The sequence below is a fragment of the Pararge aegeria genome, chromosome 15, assembly GCF_905163445.1.
Source record: "Pararge aegeria chromosome 15, ilParAegt1.1, whole genome shotgun sequence".
In the NCBI taxonomy this organism is placed as follows: Eukaryota; Metazoa; Arthropoda; class Insecta; order Lepidoptera; family Nymphalidae; genus Pararge; species Pararge aegeria.
This window is the reverse complement of record NC_053194.1, coordinates 3,876,285-3,902,613: the sequence shown is the minus strand read 5'-3', so window position 1 is coordinate 3,902,613 and position 26,329 is coordinate 3,876,285. Positions and strand designations below refer to the sequence as shown.

General features: G+C 35.6%; 2 protein-coding genes across 10 annotated transcripts; one reads left to right on the top strand and one right to left on the bottom strand.

The window, feature by feature from the left end:
• Window positions 1–6: 6 nt before the first annotated feature.
• On the top strand, window positions 7–17,133 carry LOC120629738 (probable E3 SUMO-protein ligase RNF212). 9 transcript variants are annotated; one of them, XM_039898749.1, is made up of 8 exons: window positions 7–102; window positions 846–910; window positions 1,841–1,960; window positions 6,295–6,424; window positions 10,300–10,406; window positions 12,216–12,293; window positions 13,390–13,454; window positions 16,734–17,133. In XM_039898749.1, the coding sequence occupies exons 2-8, from the start codon at window positions 893–895 to the stop codon at window positions 16,858–16,860; spliced, it is 645 nt and encodes a 214-aa protein (XP_039754683.1). In that variant the 5' UTR covers window positions 7–102; window positions 846–892; the 3' UTR covers window positions 16,861–17,133. The 9 variants fall into 9 exon arrangements, with proteins under 9 accessions (XP_039754683.1, XP_039754685.1, XP_039754682.1 ...); XM_039898751.1 differs by lacking the exon at window positions 7–102 and adding an exon at window positions 184–204; XM_039898748.1 differs by lacking the exon at window positions 7–102 and adding an exon at window positions 257–304.
• Window positions 17,134–17,633: 500 nt separating this feature from the next.
• LOC120629882 (ATP-dependent RNA helicase glh-1-like) lies at window positions 17,634–20,780 on the bottom strand. Its single transcript, XM_039898957.1, has 3 exons — window positions 19,838–20,780; window positions 19,237–19,529; window positions 17,634–17,811 (listed from the first exon to the last, which is right to left on the bottom strand). The coding sequence occupies exons 1-3, from the start codon at window positions 20,616–20,618 to the stop codon at window positions 17,671–17,673; spliced, it is 1,215 nt and encodes a 404-aa protein (XP_039754891.1). The 5' UTR covers window positions 20,619–20,780; the 3' UTR covers window positions 17,634–17,670.
• Between the last annotated feature and the right edge of the window lie 5,549 nt (window positions 20,781–26,329).

Below are 26,329 nucleotides of genomic sequence, written 5' to 3'. Positions count from 1 at the left end.
TGTTTATTTGTGAAAATTGCGCAAGGCGTATTTGAAACGTCCTTTTTAATATTATTTAAGATTAGTACCGGAAATATTTCAATTTTAAGTAATATTAAGAAGGTAATTCAAAATGAATAAATGTGTAACTATAAACAACAACAATATTTTTTTTTCAAATCTATATGCAGTCTAGACCGCATTTAGTTTAGATTTGACTTATAGGTAATATAGCAAGCTATTTATTGCCTATACCTTTTTTTTAAATATAGTATAGGTACACATTGAGCTTATCCAGTTATCTGAGAGCCCAGGTGCAGAAACTGTGGGTTATAAATTACGACGTATTTAAATTGTAATTCGATTGAGATGTCAAGGACAGGTGTAAGTTTACATTGACACTAATGTTAACACACATCTCTTATATACAAAATAATAAGTTAATAATTTTGTGTATTGTATTGTAAAGTAATATTCACATATTTTGATATAACTTAATAATAACTTTAAAAAAAACCGTTACACTATAAAAAACCTGCAATTAAAAAAAAAACAAGATGGCGGATCATTTAAAATTGTAATAATTATAATAATGTCAATGATATTAAAACGCGTCAATATAATAATAAAATCTATTTTAAAATAAAATGGATTGGATTCATTGCAATAATTGTTACACTCAATTAGAACCTGGAATAACTCTTTATTTGACATCATGTGGTCATATGTTTTGCAACAATTGCCTTGACAATGGTGTGTTTAATTTTAAAGTTTAATATCATTTAAATTTAAATTGAGGTACTTACTTAATTATTTAAAAGAACTATGACAGATACTGTTATTAACTCAGATAAAACTTATTTTAGGTGTTCAAGAAGGTACTTGCTTGGTTTGCAAAGTGCCATGCTCTGTTATGAAACTCGCCCCTGACGTAAGTACGTACTTATTTACTAGTCGCTACAATTCAATTCAAATTCAAATTTAAAAAATGTTTTATTCATGTAAACCTTATTACAGGCACTTATAAAGCGTTCATATATTTAACATGTTAAACTATATGTTTAACATGTTAAATATATGTAACTGTATGTTTTATCATACATGCAATCCTTATAATAGGATTTTTCTAAAAGCTTACGTTTTATATAAACTTTGAACTTATTGAGAGAGATCTCAAGGATTTCATCTGGTAATTTGTTATAAAAAGATATACAATTTCCCTTAAATGAATGACAAATTTTATGCAGCCTGCATGTTTATTTTTACTTCTAATATTAATATTTTTACAACCCACTTTCTTTTTAAAATTTGTTATATTTTATGTACATAAATTAAATTTTCAAATCACCATCACATAATCTTTCATCTTGCTTTTGGAAGACAACGCACCGGATCACAAGAGCAGAGTTGCAATGGCTGCTCTGCACACACATGCCTTCGATTCGCTAGTCCACCTACCCTACAGTCCAGATCTGGCCCCAAGTGATTTTTATTTGTACCCTTATTTAAAAAAAGACCTAAGGGTAAGGAAATTTTCCGACGACAATGATGAAAAGGGGGCAATTTTGGCTCATTTTGCGGCAAAAGATAAAAAATATTTTTACGACGGTTTAGAAAAATGAATTCATAGATCTAATAAATGTATTCAACTGCAGGGTGATTATATTGAAAAGGAAAAATAGGTTTGTTGTTTCATTTTATTTAAAACCCTAAATTCCACGAACTTTTGGACCTCCCCTCGTATCATCGGAAAGGATTGTACATTTTATTATTCATTGTTGTGCGGTGGCGCCATTATTTTCTTTATGCTTCAGGCATTTTAATGTGAGGTTGTGTTCTTTATGCTTCTCTTATTTTGCAGATGAATCATGAAATTCAAGACTACTTCACAGATCCAGACGACATATTGCAAAAGTGCTGCGAAGTTTTACAATTTCAAAGGCGGCATCGACGTCGTCTACTCTCTTACTTGGTGCAGTCGGTAAGTTGATCTTTTTTTTGTTCCTCTAAAAGTTAGCCTTTGGCTGCAAACTCACCTAATGGTATGTGATGATGCAGTCTAATATGGTAACGGTATGAGGCAGTTATATAATTTAAAAAAATATTAAATATATAATAAACGCCATACTCCGGTAATCGGTTTCTACCCGACATCGTACCCGGAACGCTAAATCACTTCTAGGTTTCACAGTTGGGCCACCTGATGGTAAGTGGAAAACCATCGCCTATAAACAGAGCAACACTACACAGAGCACGTAACGAGCACGTCCTGAAACATACCGCCCTGTGGGCATCAATTGGAACCGTAGGTGTTAAGCTTCATGTGTCTGTAATTCCACCGGCAACCACGTAGTTTATACATTACACATTATTGCACATTACACATTATTACACAGCATTGCAACAATGCTGTTTAGCGGCAGAAATAAGCATGGCAGAAATCAGATGGTATTACAAAAAAGGAAAATCATCATCGTCATCTTCACCTTATTAATTTCCTACTAGGCACAACCTCCTGAGTGCGGTGAATACGCAAGTGAACCCCGTATCACTCTCACTTATAGGTCTATCGAGGGACACACAGAGTTTTTAGTGGGTGCAAGTCCCACATAACTACTCCGTTTCCCCCAACGGAGTGCTATGCGTCAGGCCTATTCTCCGTATGAAAAAAAAAAAAAAAATCACAACCCCCTCTCCCATGATCAGTTTTGTGGAGGTTACCCAGTCTTCATGATGCTTGAATACGGGTTGGCGAGATGTAATAATGATTATCATTACATTTCGGTTATAACCATGGACCGATGGCTTTACTTGGCTCAATACGCGGAGGTGGATTCTAATAGAAATACAGTTCTCCTTTACATACTAACATTGCAAGGCAAACAATCTAAAATTAACACCCTTTTTTGGCTACCGCCTGGCGCAGTGGACAGCGACCCTGCTTTCTGACTCCAAGACCGCAGGTTCGATTTATATATACTAAAAATAAAAATATTCATCAGTCTCTTAGTACCAATAAAAGGCTACACTTACTTTGGGAGATTTTAAAAAAGGCTGCGCCTAAAATAACTTTAACTATATAGTGTAACTTATGTACAATGCGTTACACTATATAATTAAATTTATTTTAAATATTATATTATAAATGTTACACTATTTATTGTGCTGAATAAATAGAAATTCAAATTGACACAGATTGTCTTGAAAAAAATATTAAGCCATGTCACTAACTAGTATTCAAAAAAAGAATCAGAAAACAAACAAAAAAAAACCTGTTCGATGTTCTTGAATGAGACTAAAAATATATATATCCAAATTTTAAATTTTATATTCTCTACCAGGCTTTCACACTTCTTCATTAACGAACTAAATAATAAAGCACCTTTGTGTTATCAAACAAAAAGCAGCCGTACAAAATTAGCTTTACAAAACGTGTTTCTGTAACACAAATTTTACGGTATCATACACGCGAGACTGAGTGAGCGAACTTGAGTGAGTATCCTTACTACAAGATTTGTTCGCTCGCAATCGAAGAATCGTTTTCGCATATCATACTCTGTGTCGTCAAATAAAATGGACCTAATGTTACTCGTATTATGCCCGTTTTCACTAACGATGAACAAGGTAATGCCTAAATAAGTAACGCCTAATCATAGGAGATTCCTAAGCATACGTCAACCGCTCAGCAATAGATATCACTTCGCCGTAATCATTGGGCGTTCGATTTAATTGATGCCTAATAAGTTGATGCGCAAATCCTGTACTTCTGATTCTTTTTATACAAAGTTCTGTCAAAACTCTGAGCTAGATAATTGTAGACAAATTTGAGATTTAAATCAATACAGATAAGATCCATTTTACTCCGATGTTCAAGTATATCCATACTCGAATACGACTCGTCGATCGCCAGCCAGCAAACCTTGTACTAAGGCTATTCAGCTTGTTATATAACACACAACGTTCTTGTTAAGGGTGGAAGCAAAATAACTAATTACGTTACCAGACTGTTAAAAGCGAAGGTTGTTCCACTTGACAGATACAAACCGCGGCCTTTTAAGTCACTGAGTGAGTTTGATAAAGGCCAAAGAGATAGGTATGTCTATTTACATGTTGCTTTCATCTTCATAATCAATAACCTAATGAATGCCTCACTGGAAAGGTACGCTACTTTAGCTTTTCAGGGGTTTTGTGTTTAAAGAAAATATTGCACGCCTCATAAGCGAAGCGTTAAGGTGGGTATCACTGTCATTTTACGCAAACCGAGTCATTCTCCAACATAAAATGTCACTGTTTTATTCTTTATTGCTTTTATAAGTGAATATAAATAGACAAATGTTGAGAAAAAACACAATTTTTAACACTCATGATATTTTTTAATCTCTTTTTATTATTTAAACTAATTAAAAAATTGTTTAAAAAAGTTCTGTCTTGGACATCCGTGTGTCTGTAGGTGCGGATCCCGTATCTTGTGGTCGCGGTCATAACGAGCGAAATACTTCACTTATCGAATTTGTTTTTCTTAATAGGCTTCAGTATTTTGAGTAATAGAAGCCTATTACTTTTCGCGGTATAATTAGATGTAGTTTAATTATTATTTACAAATAATCTCAATTTAATTGTAATGATTAGAGGATTTTTATGTATATATATATTTGCAGACGTTTTAACCGATAAAAAAATCATGGTGTGGAATGCATTCCCAAAAGTTCTCTATATTGCTCTTAAAGGCGTGTGAAATATACCAATTTACAGGTTGTCGGACTACGGCCATTACATTCTCATTCCGAGAAGATACCCGTGTTCTGTAGTAGGCCAGCAATAAATAATGAATAAATATACTACGACAAAACACACATTGCCATCAAGCCCGAAAGTAAGCGTAGCTTGCGTTATGGTTACTAAGATGACTAATGGATATTTTAATGAATTCCATACATAAATACTTATAGTGTACATATAAACACGCAGACACTGAAGAACATACATGTGCATCACACAAATATTTTCAGTTGTGGGAATCGTGCCCACGGCCTTGGACTCAAAAAGCAGGTTCGCTGCACACTGCGTTTTCAAAAAAGATAGATAACTGGTTTAGATAAAAGGCAGTTGGTTAGCTAATAATATCAGGTGTTATTGAATATAATTGGAATCGAAAAGAGACCACATTTGTGGTCCCTGGAATACGGAGACGATAATTAGATCCGGGAATTGAATAAAAAAAAATAATAGTTTATTTCGGTATGAAACAAAGTGGCATCAATATATCGCTGAAGCCTTCTTTTAAGAGTAGTATAACTACCCCTGTGTCAGAAGACTCCGCTCTTCCATTACAATTAAAATAAACTTAACAAAATACATTAAAATGAAGGTAGGTAAACAAACAAAATAAGAGATACAATGATTGAAATCATGGGACTACCTTACTTAGATTTCTTAAAACTAGATCAACGAGAAAAGCAACAATTCTCATACTGAGGATTATTTATTCATAAAAATTAAAAGTATTTTGTAGGCACTTGCTCCAAACAAAAATTTTATTTGTTTTACCCACGAATGTAACATAGCCTTAACAGTATACACTTTTCAGATGAACGTATTTCAGGTAGCTCCCCGCAGAACTTAATTATCTCCAGCTAATTAACACCCTACCTTTTTGGGTTCAAACTTTGTAATACCTGCTCTTTATTAAATTTCTCGGTTAAACAATGGAAAGGCGTTTTGTTCAATTTCAATAAAATAATTTATTTCTATTAAAATTAAGCTTAATTCGTTATATGTACTTCCTTCCTTTGATTGTACAAGTACCTTCCTTTTATACCACCTATTGTGACACTGACAGTTGCATTTAAAGTTTTTTTAAAGTTCTTTGTTTCGTTTTGTTTTTAGTTTTATTTAGTTTGTACCGAATATTTTACTGATGACAGTTTTACCCAGAAATTTTATATCTTTTCACGTGATATGCACGGGGAAGATATATTCAACGAAATGTCTTCTAGAAGCCAGAATAATATTAAGAAGGAATCGATATTCCTTCTTAATATTATCAATGAGAAAATGTGTTTGTTTGTTTGTCCTTACCTCACGCTCTTAATAAGCAACCAATCACCTTGATTTGGCGTAGTGGTAGTTGAAAGAACGGTGAGTTACATAGGTTAAATTATAACTCAGTAAAAAAAAAGTTCCTACGGGATTTGTAAAAAACCCGTAATAAACGCGGACAAAGAACACAGGCAATGACTAGTAACAGAATAATTACTCACTGAACAGCTGAATGCTAATGTATGTAGGTAATATTACCTTTTAATTATGTTACAGACGAAGAAATTCTACGGTGCAAGGACGGAATTGAAGCGTATGACGGAGCTATGCCAGAAACAGCACAAGCAGTTGCGAGAGTACCAGAAAATCATCAAAAGTTTGGAATCTCAGCTCTCAGCTCAGCCAAGTAATAAAAATAATCACGGATAACTTTTTGATTCCGAACATACTCGTGTAAGACACCACAGACTTGACTAGACACACACGACTATGGCTTAAACCAACGCCTCAGGTTGGTGTTCCTTGTGTGCCATGCAAAGTTTAAGGGCGATTTTCCACTTACCATTAGATGGGCCATCTGCTCCATCATCATCATCATATCAACCAATTACTGGCCCACTTTAGGGCACGGTTCTCCTGCCACAATGGGAAGGGTTTAGGCCGCATTTCACCACGCTGGCCTGGCATTACGGAGAACTCTCAGTCATGCCGGTTTCTCCACGTTAAAGCAAGCCTTCACCGGTAAAGCAAGTGTTATGTAATTGTTTATAACGCTCTTAATTTCGAAAAGTCAGATTTAGCGTTTTAGGCCATAACTATCATAGACTGCTTCATCACTTAGCAGTAGGAGAGAGTGCAGTCAAGGCCTTACTTGAAAAAATCTAAACTTGCGGGACTGCTGGTAGAAGTGAAAAATAAATCTATGAAACTACATTTTATTCTATTTTTAACAGTCATTTGTCTCCCTCTTATTTAAGGGATCATTTTCGCTTTATTTCTGAATCATCTTCTCATTCGAACCTTCGATCCCGCCTTGGTAACCGTCTGGTACTCCCATTTTGTAAAACGAAGTTCTTCAGTAATTCTTTCACCTTTAAAGCAATTATCCTCTGGATCAATCTGCCTGCTGAAATCCGTGGAATTAGTTCCCTTCCGATATTTAAGAGTCGTCTGAAGGACTACTACCTCTCTTTGAGTGATGGAATTTGAAGTAGATTCTTTATATTCTTTCTTTGAAATTGGGTGTTAAAATCTACGTATATATTATGTTTGTTATATATTTATATATATATTATTTTAATTTTATATTTATATATTATGTATTATGTATATATACATGTTTTTATTTATATATTTATATATGTATTTGTATCTTTACATTTTGGTATTTATGTATATCTATCAACACTCTTGGCACTATCCCGTTCTCTTGCTTTAAGTCCTATTTACAAAGGTTGCCTGTAAGAGATTGCTTGCAGCAATTTGCATGTCCACATTGTGTACTGTATACTCCTTACTGTTTCTTTTCCTGTATGTTATACGTGCAATAAAGTATTACTTCTTCTTTCTTAAATACCTACACTGTATACATATAGCTCATGGAAAGCGTTCGAGGACGATGGCGCGAGTTTTCACTTCAAAAAAGTAGAAAACCCCAGTCAGTAACTTGTGCAAATAGTTTGTATTTGCATGTCACTTTGCAAGCATGAGCTAAGATCCCCTCTTAATTGCCCGCACGGAACATATGAGATGGCGGCTTCGGGACACTCGTTGATGACATCCGCTGTGCTTAACTCAGGGGAACGCTGTCCCTGATGTCATATTGAGATAACATTTCGCATTGATAACAAAGATAACTCGTATTGGATTATTGCTCGAAGCATTCCATCATTTTATAGGTAAAAAAAATTAAAAATAAAAGTCGTTTATTTCGTTTCTTACATTGTAAATGATACATTTTGTGAAGACCTCCTAGTAAGCATCAAAATACCTGTGTCAGGAGGCCTTACTCTTCCATAGCAAAAACAAGATAAAATTATAATGAAACGATTGAGTTGATAGGTATATAATAATTAGATGATATCGCCTGTCAAGCGATAATTTGCTATGTGTGTTGATTTTGAATTTAAAATGATTAAAACATACTATTTTCTTTGCTCCTAATATTAGTAATTTAATTTCGCATATTCTGTCAATTTTTAATAATTTTTCATGCATATTTGGCTGCATATAACAAGCTTTTATGTTGCATAATATAACGCAGTCTCTACAGTATACTATTGTGTTTATACTGTTTAGTTCTTTAGTTCGACTATGGATAACGGGGTCGTTGGTTCGATCTCTGGGTTTCTAAAAATGATATGAGCTATCAATAAGAGGCAGTTTTTTTATAAAAACAATCACAAAGAAAAATCCATTTTAGGCGTCCGTACCCGAAGGTTATCCACAGTCAATCCGTCCGTCCGCCTTTAAGTCTGTCTGTCAGCGGGCTATATCTCACGAACCTTAATAGGTAGGGAGATTAAATTTTCACAGAGTGTATTTTAAGTGGCGATGTAACAAAAAATTATATAAATGATTTTTTTTTCCCGAAAGGCCCCTTTTACTCCTACAGGTGCATGAACGTGTTTTTTTTTGTAGTTTTTTTTCCCGATCTTAATATTTTATTTAGCCATTAGAAAACACAAGTCTCCTCTCAGACTGAGAAGGGTTTAGGTTGTAGTCGACCAAACTGGCCAAAAGTGGATTGGTAGACTTCACACGTCCTTGAAATAATAATAGCGAACGCTCAGGCATCTAGTATTTCATCCAGATTTTTTTTTTCAATTTTTTAAGCATTTATATAATTGGATAAAAGTATCAAACGCATAATTCAAAATTTGAAAAATTCAAAAAATTCAAAATTCATTTATTTCCAGTAGGCCTAATATAAGCACTTTTGAAACGTCAAGTCTATCTGTGTGTAGTGACTCTACCACCGGTTCGGAAGGCAGATTCTACCGAGAAAAAGCCGGCAAGAAACTCACCAGTTCCTCTTTTCTAATCTCAACAATTTACATTTTACATTTTAAAATTTGTTTTTCTATCTTGTGAGAGATGAAAGCGGAGCCGGATGCATAGCTCTAGAAAGGTAGATGTTGGTTTCGGGGATTGAACTCTGTCCTCCGAAAGGTAGGCCCAATTCTAACAAACTAGGCTATCGCTTTTCTTTTTGTAGTACATTCATTTCATTCACACCAACTCTTTACCAGCCCACTACAGTGTACGGGTCTCCTCCCACAATGAGAAGGGGTTCAGGTCGTTGTCCACCACGACCTGAACCCCTCCACACATCTTTGTGAATATTATGTAGGACTCGCAGGCATGCAGGTTTCCTCACGATGTTTTCCTTCACCGTTGAAGCACGTGATATTTTGTTACTTAAAACGCACATAACTTAGAAAATTCAGATGTGCGTGCTGGGATTCGAACTCGACCCCCCGAAAGTGAAGTCGAGCTCTTACACAATGCGCTAACACCGTTTCTTCTTGTATTACTATAACCCAATTATAATTAGCTTTCTGAACTAACTCCTAGGTCGCCATTAATTTGTTCCTCATCTTTATTCATACGAAAATCCTCTAAAAAGCGGGCGGTCAAAAGCACTCGTTTTTAATTAGACGGCAGGGGAATGTTTAATGGCTTAAATTTCGCAAACCGGACACCGTACCTACGTTATTTTTATGAAATCTGTCTTTGGGGATGCCTAAGCGAAATGCATATTGGATGGCTTTAGGAAAATGAATATACAATTTTCAGAGCTTACATACCTTCGTATAAATAAAATAGCGCATTACTTTTTAGTTCATTATTGTAATATTCCCAGCCTGTTTATGTTGCATAGATCACTGACACACCAAGCTGCTCCAACGCAGGCTTTTTTGTTCTATATTTTCAAACGTGCTTTCCAGAGCACGGGCGTAACAATGTCAATTTCTTGACTACGGGCTGGTACTTAACTATTTCACGCAATGGGGCGACCGAAATAGCACGACATCTATAACTCAATTTTTTAATTAATATTGGAAGGAGAATCATCATCATCTGATCAGATAACACTGTTGAAAGTCGAGGAAGATATTTTATATTTAGTTCGTTATGTTAATAGTCACCAAAAGATGTCGTTAGCAGCGGAATAGGTCACGTTATTGTATTGTGGTTCTGTATCTATAAGTTATTTAAGTTGTTTGTCTAATTTAATGGTACGGATATAACAGAAATATGAATTTGCAATTTTTATAGGGCAAACATCACCGTTCAACGTGCCTATTTCACCGGGCAACAATGTCTCGCCGAACTTCCTGCAGACGACGCCCAACTACAAGCGAGCTAGAAGTACTCCTTATAGCGTAATAAAAAATATTATTTCTTTTCATGTTTCATGAATTTTCAATAGCAATTTTGTAAAGCTAGAGTCCGCGACAGATCAACATGGGTATGACGTAAGACGAGTTAATGTTTTAAGTATTAGAGATCTTAGAAGTAACTTCTTAACACTGCTGCCAAGCAGCATTTCTGTATTCCGTTCTGAAGGGCGTGGTTGCCGCTGTTATTACAGGTGGTATGCTTGCAGGAGGCTTACCACCTATGCCTCAGATTAATCGTAACTTGCACTTTGTAAGATGTCTTCGTTGCATGCCCCGCGAAATGCTGCTCCTTTTATAGGCGATTTTGTCCCATTTACTTTCTGCCATGTTAGAAGAATTTGGGCATTTGCAAGTGGGCGATGTGCTCGGTCCGTCGGAAATCAAGCCCGTCATTTATAACTAAAAAAAATCAAATTGCGGGTTGCCGGGCTAAGATAAGATAAGAGGGAGTCTTTACGTATACGCCGCCTTGTCGTATCTCAGTTTAAAAGGTCAGGTCTCAAGCACATTATGTTAGTAGGGAAACAGGTATTCCCCTATTATCTAATAATCAGAAGTTCAAAGGGCGATTGTTTAAGTATATCATAGTTTAAAAGAAAAGTAGCTGTCATCAGGGAGTTGCTTTTATCCATAGAGTACACTCTTTTCTAAAAACATCATATGAAAAGTGAAAAAATTTAAGTGAGCCAAAACTTTTATCTATAGCGTCCACTCTTTTCTGAAAACATTATATGAAAAGTGATCCAAAAATTGACAATCACAATGAATTTGGGTCGAGGAATGATATTTACACGGGGAAAATAGTCCCGCTTTAGCACAAAGCTACAGCAAGCTGCGATGCAAATTTTTATAGGTGGACAGGTTCGTAAAAGTCAATATGAGAATTTATTGTCAAACGAAAACTCGTTCCACAATAAATTCTCACATTCAGACTATTAACACTGGAATTCATAGTCTACAGGTGAACGGTCCCCTAAAATGGGTGTCCAGTAGAGGTTGAACGTTTGACGAACAATTTTTTTCTTCAATAGATAATCGCTGCAAAATCCTAACTGATTGCATTTTTAAACGGTTGACACCCGTTAATTTTCGAAATTTGTACATTTGCCAATTGCACAGTACATTTGTACAATTGCGGGTTCCTTTTGTATTGCTTCAATGAAATGCATGGGTTGAGTTCGGCGCATGAATCGTGCGTCACACGAGCCCCTTACTAGATTAGGAATTCTATTAAAACTAAAAAGCTAACTTGGAAATAAGCCTGGACCCATTCAGTACCTCTAGATGTTATCCCTACTTCCCTACTAATATTATAAATGTCTATGTAAGTTTGTTTGTTACGCTTTCCTGCAGAAACTACCTAACCGATCCTCATGAAACTTTGTACACATATTCTTGAAAATGTTAGAAGTAATATAGAATACTTTTTATCCCGACGTTAAGCTCGGTTCCTTTGGGAGAGGGGATGAGTGTTTGACGATTTTACACCATAACTCCGACAAATTATAACCGATTTAAATAATTATTTTTGTACTACAGAGGTATGTGTTTAATTTTGCCCAAACTGTGGTTAGAGATAGAGGACAGAACTCCTCAACGGACAGCAGCAAACCCCTCATTTAAGGCTTAGCGATATTGAAAACTTATTTTTTTTTAGAACTACAACAAAATTTAATGTCACATCAAAAAACAAACGCAGACGAAGTCGCGGGCAACAGCTAGTAGAGTATAACTGGTTGCAATATAAGTTAAACAAATACTTTTTAAATGATTTTGCTATTGTTTATCCAGCAACCGTTTCAGTCGAACCTCGTGACCCCGACACGCATAATCAAGAATCGGACTGGCAACATGAGTGCGCAGAGTCAGGTGAGATTTAAGTGTGCGCAGATGAGCACAGCTAGTTTGGGCAGAGGAAATTTTTCTCCACCGGGAAAACACAAAATGTTTGGTGGTGGGTGATAAAAAATTTCAAATAAAGTACGTGTAAAAATATAATAACAGAGGTAAATTTCTTCTTTCTCTGTTGAAGTGTTTTGGCAAGTAAACATGTACATTTTAACCCCTTTTCGTGGATTCGCTTTTGTCTCCTAGCTAGAGTGTCAATGGGTAAAACAAATAGCTCTGACGACCGGTGGACGTTGTGGTCCCAACGTGCTGGAATGGCGATTTCACATCTGTAAATACAGCGTGGACCCCTAAAGATGGACAGACAATATCAAACCAGTCGTAGGGCCCAAGACCCTTAAATTTGGAATGCCCTACAAAAGACCTATATCTGGCAGTAGACCTAAATCCCATCTCGATCAAAAGCTCCCACTAAACGATATTTCTAGTACTCTTTAGTAGCAGTAGAGTTGGTTGTAGTATTAGAGTATTATTGAGGACCGATTGGCGCAGTTTGCAGCGACCCTGCTTGAGTCCAAGGCCGTGGGTTCGATTCCCACAACTGGAAAATGTTTGTGTGATGAGCATGAATGTTTTTTAGTGGCTGGGTGTTTATATGTATATTATAAGTATTTATGTATATTATTCATAAAAATATTCAGCAGTCATCTCAGTACCCGTTACACAAGCTACGCTTACTTTGGGGCTAGATGGCGATGTGTGCGTTGTCGTAGTATATAAATTAAGTTATAATGAAAATTAAGCCTAATTTGCTATACTCCACGAAAATCAGGAGAATCAGTTTGGTCTAATTTATAATTTCTTTAATCTTTATAGGTATTTGTTAACTTAACAATAATTCATTGTATAGTCAACATCTCCTAAAGATGCTCCGGTGTCGGAGCAAACCGTGCATAGAGAGTGCGTTGACGACGATCTGTTGATAAGGATTGAAGTAATTATAAATTGCACTCTTCAGATTCTCCTACATTCCGCGGAGTATAACAAATGAAGCTTGAAGTTCAATGTAATAAGAGTGTGAGATTTGTTCTTACAACTGTTTTTTATCAATTTTCAGAAGTCAAACAACTCGAACAAGATTTCCTCGACGGTGTTCACGCCACCAACGCCGGAGTCGGCCGGGTACGGCCATTTTTTAAAGAACCTCTAAAATGGTATTGCAAGCGCCGAAATTACGCTTGCGATTGCTATGCGAAATACATGTTCAGTCCGTTAAGCTCTCACTACACGACCCGGATATAGGACTGAACGTACACCCGGAGTAACACTTCTCAACCAAAAAAATCTTCACAACTATATTTATTCCTGATACTATAGCGCAACAAAACACAATGTGAAAAGGCTTAGCTTTCTTTACCAGTCAAACATGGTTCATGCAAAATAACTAATGACAGGTGCAAAAAATGCAAAAAAAAAAGGGTAAATTAACGAAATGGCCACTTAAAGAAAGAAACTCAAGAAGCTATTTTCGGAAAATGCCGATTTCTAAAATTTAAAGAAAGATATTCTCTATTGTTTTGTGGAAATAGATAAATATATCGTATGACACTTGCTTATATGTGTAGCTTTAAAAGTAGTTTGGGTAAGTGTAAAAGTGCTTCTTCCTTTCTGATCAGCACCGCAAAGGCCTGGAATGCCCTCCCATATATACCAGAGATACCTATAATCTGGGTACCTTTAAATCAAGAGTGAATAGGCATCTTCTAGGTAAGCGCGTTCCATCTTAGGCTGCATCATCACTTACCATCAGGTGTGATTGCAGTCAAGCACTTGTCTATATATTTAAAACAAACAAAAAAATTTTTTGCTTAAGCTTTTGAAATCTGCCGTCCGAATAGCTGTTAAAGTTACTAAACAAGAGCTCGTAAAGCAGGCTTAAATAAAAACAATTACTTGTGTTCATGAAACCGGACCGGAGTTCAACCAGTTTCGTGTACGCTAAACTTTACAAACGGAACTCGGAACTTTACTCAGTGAATCTCAGGCCATAAAGTTTATGTGCACTGGAGGTGCTGTACTTCCTAAATTCCATGTTTTATTCCGAGTCTGTGATCCCGGAGGTTGTTCCGTGAATTTCAAGGACATAAATTTATCCTAGCATTGCTGAAATGTTAAAATCCGAATATTGCTGAATGCTGAATATTTCAGAACTTTATTCCGGCATTACGCTTCCGAGTACGTTTTCATTTTCAATCATTTATTCATCATGTTTTATTGAACCAAACTGCATTCAAATATTTTTTGGTTAGTTCCTATTATTTTAAACGCGTTATCTTCCATGAAGCTTTAGCAATAAGAGTTAAAACGTTATTTGATATGTGTTCAATATATTTTGTGGTTGTCACTGCGTATTTTTTTGAAAACTTTGATTGATATCAATACTTTTAGAAAAAAAATAAGAACTGGCTTCCTGAGAGTACGACTTTTATTGATACTTTGGTGAAACATAAGTTAACATAGTATTACATTTTATTCATAGATCATAGATTTCTTAATATTATGCTTCACAGTATTTGCAATTTTTATCCTTATCCTTAACTCTTGACCCTTACCAGTTTTGAATCGATTTATACCCAGTTTTGATAGCATTCCAATCCAGCGCTGTATTGCTATTGGAAAAATGAGAGGAAAGTTTTGATGAAAGTTTTCTGTCACAATCCAGACATTCCATTTAGCTGGATTGTGACTGGAATAATATATAGAATTTTGATGCGATCTAAACTTTGATCTTTGCATTTGTCTGCCTTGAAATAAGTAGGCCTTTTTAAAGTTAATAGTAGGTAACTGATTATATCAAATACTTTTTAGCTGGTAACTGGAAGCCCGAGATTCCGTTCGTTTTGGCAAAAAATCCCATGGGAACCGTTTATTTATTCGAGCAAAAAGTAGTTTATGTCCATTTCTACGTTGTAAGCCGAATTTTTTTCAAGATGGTTTTATTTGTATGCCCTCAAGGCGTCTTTGGCTTACCTCCGATATATCTATTATTGTCTAAGCAAGCGATCAACATCGATATAAAGTCGTTGGCGATAAATGTCATTGTTGTACCTAATAATGAAATAAAGTATGAAAAAAAATACGTTAATACGATGGTAGGAGAGCCGTAGCTTAATTGGAAAAAGCGCTCAGGCCGCGATTGCCAGAGAGTCGCAGGTTCAAATCCTGTCGGTTCCGAAATTTTTTATATGCATATTAAATTTATAAAATTAATAATTTCTCCAAGTGTAGGTAAAAACACTAATAACAAATTATAAAATTACGTTAATATTAAAAACACCAATGAAGTAAAAGAATTTCGACTGCATTGCATTATTTTTTATATAAAATTTATATAAAAAACTAACGTTAAACGAGCGAAAAGTAAGCACAACTTGTATAGGCTATCATTCTACAGACTTTTTTACTATACGATTGTTTAATGATATTCTGTAAAAAATTAAATGAAAAACTCTATTAAGAGTTTATGATTTAAACTATAATCCGACTTTAAGACACTGTAGTAGCAGTTTCATTTAAGAGCAATCTTGTACTTTACTCATAATTGTTTGTGTTTGTGTTTCTTGGCAAACTAACCGAAGTATCCATACTAATATTATGAATGTGAAAATGCAATATTCGGTTTATTCTTAGAACGCGAATGAAATCTTGGACAAAAGCAAAAGTATCCTTAAAAAGAAAAGAATAAACGGGGAACATTGCCATCTACTTCGCTGGCTAGATCTAGATCTAGATCTTTCAGTGTAATCGATTGCCGATGATGCTGGCATGTCCATCCATGCACTGTATGATATTATTTTCTTACGAAGCGCATTCTCATCATCATATCAACCCATTAGCGGCCCACTACAGGACACGGGTCTCTTTCCATAAATAGAAAGGGTTAAGGCCGTAGTCCTCCAAGCTGGCCTAGCGGATTTGTGGACTCCACAAACTTTTGAGAAGATAATGGAGAACTCTCAGGCATGCCGGTTTCCTCACGATGTTTTCCATCACAAATGATATTTTTCCTTAAACTCACATAACTTAGAAAGTTAGCAATGCGCGATGGAATGAGCTTGGTCCCCCGAAAGTGAAATCGTAGTCCTATATACTACTGGGCTATAACCCGATATATTTGACGGCCGATTTGCGCAGTTTGCAGTGACCCTGCTTTCTGAGTACAAGGCCGTGGGTTCGATTCCCACAACTGGAAAATGTTTGAGCTTGAATGTTTTTCAGGGTCTGGGTGTTTATATGTATTATTATAAGTATTTATGTATATTATTCATAAAAATATTCATCAGTCATCTTAGTACCCATAACACAAGCTACGCTTACTTTGGGGCTAGATGGCGATGTGTGCGTTGCGTAGTATATAAATTATAAATTATAACCGCTTCATATTCATATTCTCACTTTTAGGTTATTCTCAAGTCAATCTACCACTGAATCAGGGTATTCAACCAGTGGCTCTTGGAAGAGGTCGCCTTCGATCGTGTACTGCAACGGTTACGCTGAGAAATGTGCTTTTAAACGTTTGAAGAGATGAATGAAATTTTAGTTCTTATTATTTAGTTTCTTTAATTTACTCGTACTTACTGTATTTGCATTTTTAATTATTAGCATCCACAAGATGAAGATGTGTATTTTGTCTTATTATTTCAATATGATTGATTTGCATGTTGTGGAATTATATCGGATTTAGTATCGCATGCTATCAAACAACACGTTATTTATATAAAGTTAGTTTGTAATGTACTTATGTTTAACTATGATGCAAGAGTTTTAACTGTTTGCTTAACAATAAAGTGTTACGTATGAATTGATTTTGTTTAATTACTCCCAACGTAACGGAGACTGTATAAAGTGTATCTCTTAGCTTTGTTAGTCCTTGACTGCATTCTTAACTGGTAATTGATGTTACAGTTTAAGATGGTAACAAGCTAACCTGTTAGGGGTATGGCGGTGATATTAAACCACTATTCGGTTTCCATGCGGCACCATACCGGAACTAAATCGTTTAGCAAGTGTTTGTCTGTCTCTAGTATGGTAACTAGCCATGGCCGGAGACCAGGCAAGCCCAGAGAAAATCCACAAATTTTAAATTCCCAAATGATTCCCCCGGGAATCGAACTCGGGACCTCCAACTCTAACCACAGCGCTCATCATCAAGGTTGGCCGTTGCATTAGTGTGTCGTGCATGAAGCTACGAAATTAACGTAGATAAACTATATCAGATTCAGAAAAAAAAAAAAATATTTAGTAAAAGGCTCACACAATAATTCGATTAACGGATTTATTGATAGATCAGATATTCACGGTTGTTATACAAGACTCATTCTCCTTAGATGTGTAGTGACTAATGTATCGGCAGGATTCCTTTATTCTGCTGGAAGCCGCCGCTGGCCTCTTGATGGCCGTGCACTGCCTGAGCTCCAAGGTTGTTGAACTTCTCCAAAAGCTCCGTTCCTTCCTTGTAGCCTTTTTGCAGGAATTCGCCCTGAAATAAATAAAGTATTTATTTTAACAACATCTGCTTTTTTACCTGTTGCTCGCGTTTATTACGGTTTTTTTCAAATTTTACTTTGATAGGTACGGGGCGGATTTCTATCAAAGAGATTAATTCATGACTAAAATCAGCCTTCGCGTGGTAGTGTTTGCAGCATTCGAAAAATGGCCGATGGATTGATTTGAAATTTTTATACAGAGCATTGCATTTTTATTTATGAGTGTTTTTATATCGCTTCGAAAAACAGACTGGGCGTTACCAAAGCGTGGTCGGTTTCAGCTAGTTTCAATAAATTTAGCTGTTGCTCGCTACTCCGACTGCATTTGTCAGGTTTTTAAAAATGCCGCTGAAAACGTTAGTTTGTTCGGGCAAATAATCCTATCAGCGGGATGCTACTTATCTAAATTTAATTATTCTCCGTCAAGATTGGTTGGGCTACTAAGCCGTGTAAAGTTATAGTATATTTATTAAATAAATATATGAGAGAATAATAAAAAATTAACAAAACCTTTTATAAACTGGGGTTACTATTGTATAGTTGTTTTTGTGTTATTAATAGTAACAAATTTGTGAAGAGCACTGCAGAACTAAAAACCATAAATTTTGAACACAAATATTTTTATATTATACTATTCTTAGTAAACGGTGATAGCTAACTAGGTAAGCCTAGTGGCTTTCGTGGAACCTAGTTCGAACCCCGGCACGCACCTGTACCCTTTCGAAATTATGTGCCTTTTAAGCGAAATCTGTACCACAGAGTACGGATTTCCTCTCAGAAACTCTCAGTGGGTTGCTAATGTGTTGATGATGATAGAGCACAGATATTTTAATGGGTACATTCTGGTTATATGATACAATGTTAAACAATGAGGACGTGTTATATGTTAAACTAAAATAAGATAACATGTTACTTAATTTGGAAACCCCTCTACAACATTTTAAACCTAAGGTTTTTGACTCAATGACGACTTATCTAATAATTGAAAAGAATGTAATTAATTCTAAAAACTTTGTACGTACTAGGTACGACAAATTTATTTGCATTTACCTAAGTTATGAAAAGCAAACATTTTGAAAGCATTCGTGCATGTAATTGGGTTAATAAAGTTATAATTACGTTTCGAATACTTTAGCGATACAAAATGGTTTCTTCCGTCACTCCAATAATCAATTTTTATTAACTGTAGCTCCTTCTCATTAATCTTTATGGGCCTACCGCGTATATTTTTACGAAATCTATTCATGAAAAATCAATAGCTTCAGTGTGTAAAAAAAAGCATTAGGTCCTAAAAGAGAAGAAAGAAAGAGATAGTGCCCTATAGCGGGATTGACATGATGATGAAATTGAGAGATTAAGTTACGCGCAAATTAATCTATCTTCTACGAACACTTTATCATAATAAAGTAGAAAATTACCTTATTAGCTTTGGAATCGTCAACTTTTTCTTGAACACTATGATGGCCTTCCTTGCCTTGAGCATTTGCGTCCAGAATCTTTTCTTCGTGTGCTCCCTTGAAACCTTGATGAGCATTTTCTCCGAAGGACCCAGCGTTATGTCCTGCAATCTTGTGATCTGATTCATCGTGAGCTTCATCATAGAATGTTTCAGATTTCTCTTCTTCGTTTTTACTGCTGGAAGATTTGAATCCTTTATGGACATGCCCCTTTTTGTGACTCTTAGCTTTTTTAAGCTGCTCTTCGTTTTCGCCTAAAAGATAAAATATATAACATTAAAACAATTATTTTCGTTTTTTTACTTTAAATAATCAGAGAATGAACTGAGCTGTCCCGTTGATCTATTGATTAGCATAGTTAGCTACGGTTTACAGATCATCCAGCTACTGTAACTGATATGTGATAATAATCGTTACGGCACACCAGCCTGTTTTGGAACTGCGTGAAGGGTCAAAGTCTACCCTTTGCTATTTGTAGACTTAAATTATTATTAACGAACCATTGTACGATCAGCCCCGGCTTATAGACTACCCTATTACATTAAATAAATATGTTACTTACCATGTTTATCAATCTTTTGACCACCTTCATAAAACTTCTCATCTCCTGCCGCCTTCTTTTTTGCCTCTTCATCTTTGTAAAAACTCGATTCTCCTTTTTCAGCCTTCGCCGCAGCGGCAGCTTCTTGATATCCTTCTTGGCCATGCTTAGCTTCTTCTCCAGCTTTCTTTTCAATTTTCTCTATATTGGCATCAGCACCTTTCTTCTCTTCAACGTCGTAAGCCTTTTTGTCAACATACCCACCACCAACTTGAGAGCCTAAAATTGGATGATACAATAGACCGTTTCCAAAACCAATTCCACCGAGGCCTATACCTCCTAAAGCGGGATTTATAAGTCCTACTCCACCAGAACCAATGCCGCCGGTTCCCACCCCACCGATTCCAACACCACCAATTCCACTTCCTATTCCTCCTAGTCTTGCACCGGCACCGATGCCTAAGCCACCAAGTCCAATTCCTAAGCCTTGGCCGATGCCGTATCCACCTAAGCCAATTCCTCCTAAACCTAATCCTTGGCCTAAGCCAATCCCACTAACACCAGACACTGTATTTAAAACTGACGAAGCTGCTCCTTTAATGTTCTCTTCCTCTTCAGGATAATCCACACTTTCTTCTACCTCATATGAGTCAGATAGTGGCAGTCCAAATTTCCGATCGGTTGCAATAGAATCCAGTCGTTCTTTCACATAATCGTATGGCGTTTTCTCGTTGGCTAGTTCAACTTTTATCCCTTGCGTTCCCATTAACGCGAGGATGAGCGCGAAAACTGACTTTAACATTTTACTGATGTAATTATAACCAATATCGCGCAACTACTGTCATTTTCAGATTGCACAGTTTATTTATAGTTGACTCAAAGCCAGTGGAACGAAGCAGTTTCTTTGTAGCTCGAAAGTTTTCACGGGGCATGGGAGACCATGTCTGGTTGTTTCCTTCCTGTGTTATTGTCTCAACTAGTCCTAATGAGAACGCTACTGTCAACTACAATAAGCAAGCCGGAGACCTTGCTTTCCAGTTCATTGGAGTCGGCAGTGGGGCGTAAGTTTACGCAACCTATTACAGGTGATACGTTTTCTCGAAGAATATTATTTATCGACAGTGCGAGCTATTGTGGCCATTTTCTCAGACATTCAATTTAGTTACGTATGCAATCTGGTCTGGTTTACAAATGTGTTAGAATACGATTAATTGCCATTTCTGTATCAGTCTTTCTGCTACCGGTTAACTACAGTAGGTACTAGAGAACCATGTAATTGATACTTGAATAATTCGTTCCAAAATTGCTGATTATCTTGTCTGCGATTTAATTAAAGAATGTTTAGCTAAGTTAAAATTAATTAAACAATTTGACGGCTGTTAAATTTCTCTATATTATGGCCTCGTTTCAGACTCAACGATTTCACGTCATTGTTCTGTTATACCAAAAATATATGTCGAGGGCTCAAATAAAGGTTATTGTACAAGTTTGGCGTCAATATTTTACCGAAAACTATTTGAAACTACGTAAGTAATATTTTAACGACTTTACTGGAACATTTGTAAACCTAGCAAACAAGAGAAAACTTCAAATAATTGTTGTTTAAAAAGAATATTATTTCTAAATAGTTTTATTTAGGTGTTTATATTTTATATTCCAGTTTCTTGACGGAATTCCAAATTATAAAGGAGGTAACTTGTGCTCGTGTTTTTGTCCGCGTTTATTTTTTTTTAAATCCCGGAGAAACAGATTTTTTTCCTGACATAAAAAGTAACCTCCGTTACTCTACGTCCTTTCAGCTAACTCTTTGCCAAAAATCAAGTTTATTGTTTACTTAATTAGGGCGTAAAGTAGGGACAAACAATAACACTTTCACATTTATAATATTAGTATGGATTTTTAATATTTTAAGGCAATGGATATCAACATTAAGGTCAAAAGGCGAAACTCGTGATTGATAAAGTAAAATGCGTCATGACTTAGTATCTATTTTAAATCGGTTTATATTAGACACACATTTACGGACCAAGCAGACCTTTAAATACCATAAACTGTGTCCATCAATCCTATGGTAGCCACGTTCTTCAGACCGGCACAGCATGCTAAATGCAATAATGCTGTTTGGGGGCAGAAATAAGCATGAATAAGCGGACGAGCTCTGCCACATAAAGCTCTGCTTTACTACTAGAGAATTTGAATTTGAGAATTAAGAGTTATAGTCGACGTCCAAAGTTTGATAATGATGGTGATTTTCTTACATCCAACATTCCACGAAGACGTTCATACAAACCAACACAATCACTTACCTTGCATTGGTTTTTTATTGGAATTCGCGAAACAGATCGTGGAATTTGGAAATCCTACTGTAGAATTTGAAATACTATGTCGGAACGCCGCAGGTTGCGGTTATCCGGGAGTTTTTGTGGTCTCCCGCGATTCGTCGGCGGTCGGGACGCGCGCACGCACCCCGATAAATCGCGCTCCACACCATCGAGTATAAGATAAACATAACATTATTAATTTGTTACTTTCCTAACCATTGTCATATCTATTAAAAAGACACAAAACATATATTGTGGGTTTCATTTCAACCGAACCTATTATACCTATAACCAGTAATAGACGTTCGGTTGTTATGATGAAGATAATCCCAATTCCAATAGGTTGGAACTTGGAAGTAAATATAAGCAGTCAAACTCTTTCAATAATCTATAGCAAACATGTCTAACTATAAACCTAGTAAAATAATAAAGGCGCTGTATGAATACTTCAAAAGCTTGCGCCTGGTAAAACTCAGCGGCAACAAGTTCTCACAACACAATAACTTATTCATTCCAAGAGGCGGAGGTGCTGTTAGGAAGTAATTGAATTTAATTTGAGAGCCTCTACAGACGCAAAAAACTTTATCAAGCTCCAATAGTTATTGTATTAAGAGTTCGTATTTAGCTTTGAGCGTTTAACTTAATTAATTATCTTTGCTTCGTATCTATATATTTGAGGAATACGTTATCGTAAAACGGTTAGAATAAGCTTTAAAACTAGGTTTATTTACAGGCATATAAGCATAGGTAAATAGTAGCTAATCAATGTTTATTTATTTATTTATTAGTAATCCAATAGCGTTACAAATTATTTTGGTTAAGGGTTTATCTTATTACTAAAATAAGGCTAAATCTAGATTACAAATATAAACTGTGACAATAAAGGAATAGGTGCAAGTACAACAAATGTAAAATAAAATGAAATATATAACTTAAACTACTACTAATTAAAAATTAAACTAGCTGATGCTTTTCGCCCTTGTTTATTACATCATCACCATCATCATTATATTAACTCATTACGGGGCACGGCTATCCTCAATGAGATGGAGTTAAGGCTGTATTCTACCACACGAGAGAGAACATTATGGTGAACTATCAGGTATGCAGGTTTCCTCACGATCTATTCCTTCACCGTTGAAGCAAGTGATATTTTGATTACTTAATGCGCAAATAACATAGAAAAATTTTGAGGTTCGAACTCAGCCCCTCGAAATTGACACCTAGTCCTACCCACTGGGCTATCGCCGCTTCTTGCTTATTACCTACGTTTTCTTACATATTCCGTGGTAACCTTTTTTTTTCCTGGAATAAAAAGTAGCATATGTAACTCTCCGTCCTTTCAACTAACTATGCCAAAAATCAAGAAAATAAGTTGCTTTTGTTGGTCTCTTCTTTACGTCCTGCACATGTAGAGACCAACAAACACAGATAAATAAACAAACGCTATTCGCATTTATAACATTAATGGTAAAGGATTAAATTTCCTTTAATACGACATAATTTGCAAAATAATTACCTACCTATGATTTTATATCAAAACAAACAGAATTTTTTTCTTTAATCCTTTTTGCATAAGCATAGGGTACTTTATATTCTAGGGAATGAAATTCAAATTCAGAACGCCGGTTTTATTGACTTCATGAATAAATACAGGCAGTTATCCTCTTTTTTCATTATTCCTGGCTGTACGTGGACGTATCAAAATAAACTGGATATTGGATTTCCACGATTACGCCACGCGTTGCTGCCCCAGCGCGAATGCTGATAAAGCTTTATATTTATTATGTTTCCAGCATAAATTATATCGGGCAAAATATTTTCTTTTTGCTCATAAATCGGAGAGTTAATTTCTATGTTAATTTTTAGGAACAGTGGAGTGGAATGTGGGAGATGAGTTACTTGAGTTTAGGTACAGCCTAGCCTTCAAGCTTTATCTACTCAACTGAGAAAAAATGCAAACACGTTAATAGGACAATAATATATTATACAGAAAATGTTAAATGAAACCTTTCGTGAAAAAAAAGGTAAGATTGCAATGAAAATACCTAACACTCTTAAAGACTAAGAAGTTTTAAAGTAATAGATTATCAAAATTAACCATTTAATTAGGCCTTCAGATATTTTTATGGAGTACCTACTTTCTAACAGTGGTCATAACACTTCTCTATCAACCAATTAATGCAAGCCAATATTGTCAATAAAAAGTCTCATCATCTTCTATATGACGGCCGACTGGCGCAGTTTGCAGCGACCCTGCTTTCTGAGCCCAAGGCCGTGCCGTGCGTTCGATTCTGGAAAATGTTTGTGTGATGAGCATGAATGTTTTTCAGTGTCTGGGTGTTTATGTGTATTTTCTAAGTATTTATGTATATTATTCATAAAAATATTTACCAGGCATCTTAGTAGGTACCCATAACACAAGCTACGCTTACTTTGGGGCTAGATGGCGATGTGTGTATTGTCGTAGTATATTTATTTATTTATTTATATATATATAAAAGGCAAAGGTGACTAACTGACTGACTGACTGACTAATCTATCAACGGACAGCTCTAACCACTTGACGGATCGGGCTGTAATTTTGCACACAGATAGTTATAAGTGCCTGTGATAGGCCTACATGAATAAAGAATTTTTTTACAACGTAGGCATTAGGGTTACACGAGGGGGTGAAATTTTTGTATAAAATTATTCATCTATCATTTTATGTTTCAAGTTTAACTTTAATTTTAGTTTTTCGATTAAAATAAAGAAATACGAGTTTCACAAAAATTGAAAATTCCAACTCCAAAAGGCATCAATTATGGGATGTAAATTTATATGAAAGTTTCTAATTTTTTAAGTAATGTACGTTCATATTGTTCTTTTAGCAGCAAGATATTTTTAACCCTTTCAATTTAATTCAACCAAATCAAAAATTGAACTTAAGGTGAGCGAAGCCGAGGGTTAAAGCTAGTTGATAATAAAACAGTTGCATTTAAAATCAAATAAACATCTTGAATTCAAACAATCAATATATACAAGATTGATTCAAAGTAATGCCTCACGAAAATATCTACTTTTATTTTAAATCACGCCTTTCCCCAACCATCAAAAGACTAGCAAGCCCACTTCCGTGATTAACTGTGGCTCGTTACTAGGGTTGTCACATATCAGGAGATAAGATACATCGACAGACAGAATTGTTTCATACTAGGTACTTAGTTGGAAAAATGTGTAATACTCATTAGTGAATGCTACTTGAAGACCGATATCTCATAATACAAGTTTTGTATTCTATTCTAAGATGAAAATGCCAAATATTGCGAACATAATTATTTATTTATTTACTAAGCAACGCACCCTGTGAAGACATTACAGTTGCCCAATTCGTCTCCCCGGAGCCATTAAAAGAATTTGACAGCAACAAGTAATAATTACAAATACTATATAAAATAAAGAATGACAAACTCTCAAATAATATGTTAATCTATGGCAATAGCGCAAGTAAAGAAAGCTTCAAAAAATTACCAAGACCGTGGAATTTGAGAATTCTTTCGAGATACCCATGTCCACCGCTGGCCTTGCATCGGTTTATATGACGATGGCACGAAGCCAAAAATAACATAAAAAATTAAAAAGTAATATTATTTATTTATTTATTGAATAAAGCAATTATGCCTTTTTAACATTGTGTGTGCTCACGACATAAAGCATTGTGGGAAATAAATAAAACTAAGGCTTCAAATTAGATTGAATTATCATTCATGCATCGCGAACTTTACAGTATACTTATTAGAGAAATATACTGGCAACCCTACTAGTAACGCCGTAAACACAAAAGATCTTTAGAAAAACGCGTTTATTGTCTAACATCTGAGATTGTCACTTAAAATAAAGAGAAAGCTGTCTATCGATCATATTATATTTTGGTAACCAACTGCAATCTGTAGAAAGTGTGAATCTGAAACCTCAATCGCAGTAATAGCTGATGTTTTTACTTTTTAAAGTTTCATTCTTCAACTGAGTTCTTCAGTGGAGCAATCCGACAAGATAATTAATTTTGTAAGCCGAATGTCAAAGCCTTTCAAATGTTGTACTCCGAGACATATTTCTATAGCGTTGCGACCCACCACTCTGCTTACATACTGTCTTACAAGTATCCAACTCAATCGTTTCTCCAAAGCTAGGACAAAAGTGACGACACCCG

Excerpts from the sequence above, each read along its gene's own strand:
- LOC120629738 (XM_039898742.1), top strand. The coding sequence starts at position 627 with ATGGATTGGATTCATTGCAATAATTGTTACACTCAATTAGAACCTGGA. Across the intron at positions 1,961-6,294 it reads TCTCTTACTTGGTGCAGTCG|ACGAAGAAATTCTACGGTGC; the intron begins GTAAGTTGATCT and ends ATTATGTTACAG. Across the intron at positions 13,455-16,733 it reads CCAACGCCGGAGTCGGCCGG|GTTATTCTCAAGTCAATCTA; the intron begins GTACGGCCATTT and ends TCTCACTTTTAG.
- LOC120629882 (XM_039898957.1), bottom strand. The coding sequence starts at position 20,618 with ATGTTAAAGTCAGTTTTCGCGCTCATCCTCGCGTTAATGGGAACGCAA. Across the intron at positions 19,530-19,837 it reads TCAAAAGATTGATAAACATG|GCGAAAACGAAGAGCAGCTT; the intron begins GTAAGTAACATA and ends TTTATCTTTTAG. Across the intron at positions 17,812-19,236 it reads ACGATTCCAAAGCTAATAAG|GGCGAATTCCTGCAAAAAGG; the intron begins GTAATTTTCTAC and ends TATTTATTTCAG.